We start from the raw sequence: 478 nt of genomic DNA, 5'->3' as shown, positions 1-478 counted from the left end.
TAATTTTGATTCTTCTTCTCCCCCACCCCCAACCCAAAAAAAAAAAAATCGTTGACTATATAATGTTTCCGAGGTGTTTTAGGATAATGTAATTTTTTAAATTGAATTAATGAACTAGAGATGAAAAAGTTTTGGGTTTCGTTAGTGTAATTTTAGAAGTAACTGATGTAGGGTGCGTTTAAAAGAAAAGGCAATAATATGGTTGTAGAATATGAGAAACAGTTAGGGTTGATTCCATTTCGTTATTAATAACTTATGAAGGGTGAATTGATGACAGCACAAGTAGACACATTCAGTAGTATGATTGACTCCTGCAAGATTCACGAAAGGGTGAATTCACAGATTTTCACTGGTTTGATGACGTTCCTGATGGGCATTGTGACTATGGTTAGGATGACAAGAAACATGCCCAAGAAGCTCACCGATGCCAACTTCTACTCCAACACCGCCAGCTACTCCGCCTACAGCAAAGGCCAAT

The 478-nt window shown here is 37.4% G+C and overlaps 1 protein-coding gene across 1 annotated transcript in view; it reads left to right on the top strand.

Moving 5' to 3' along the window:
• LOC107646829 (phosphatidylinositol/phosphatidylcholine transfer protein SFH12-like) overlaps positions 1–478 on the top strand; it is a 6162-nt gene that overhangs the window by 5002 nt on the left and 682 nt on the right. The window contains exon 13 of the mRNA XM_021108179.1: positions 278–477. Within this exon, the coding sequence (XP_020963838.1) occupies positions 278–477 (200 nt within the window). The remainder of the gene's footprint in view (positions 1–277; position 478) is intronic.

This window comes from Arachis ipaensis, chromosome B01 (assembly GCF_000816755.2).
Source record: "Arachis ipaensis cultivar K30076 chromosome B01, Araip1.1, whole genome shotgun sequence".
Classification (NCBI taxonomy): domain Eukaryota; kingdom Viridiplantae; phylum Streptophyta; class Magnoliopsida; order Fabales; family Fabaceae; genus Arachis; species Arachis ipaensis.
The sequence above is the reverse complement of the archived record's forward strand: the minus strand, read 5'-3'. Positions and strand labels throughout refer to the sequence as shown.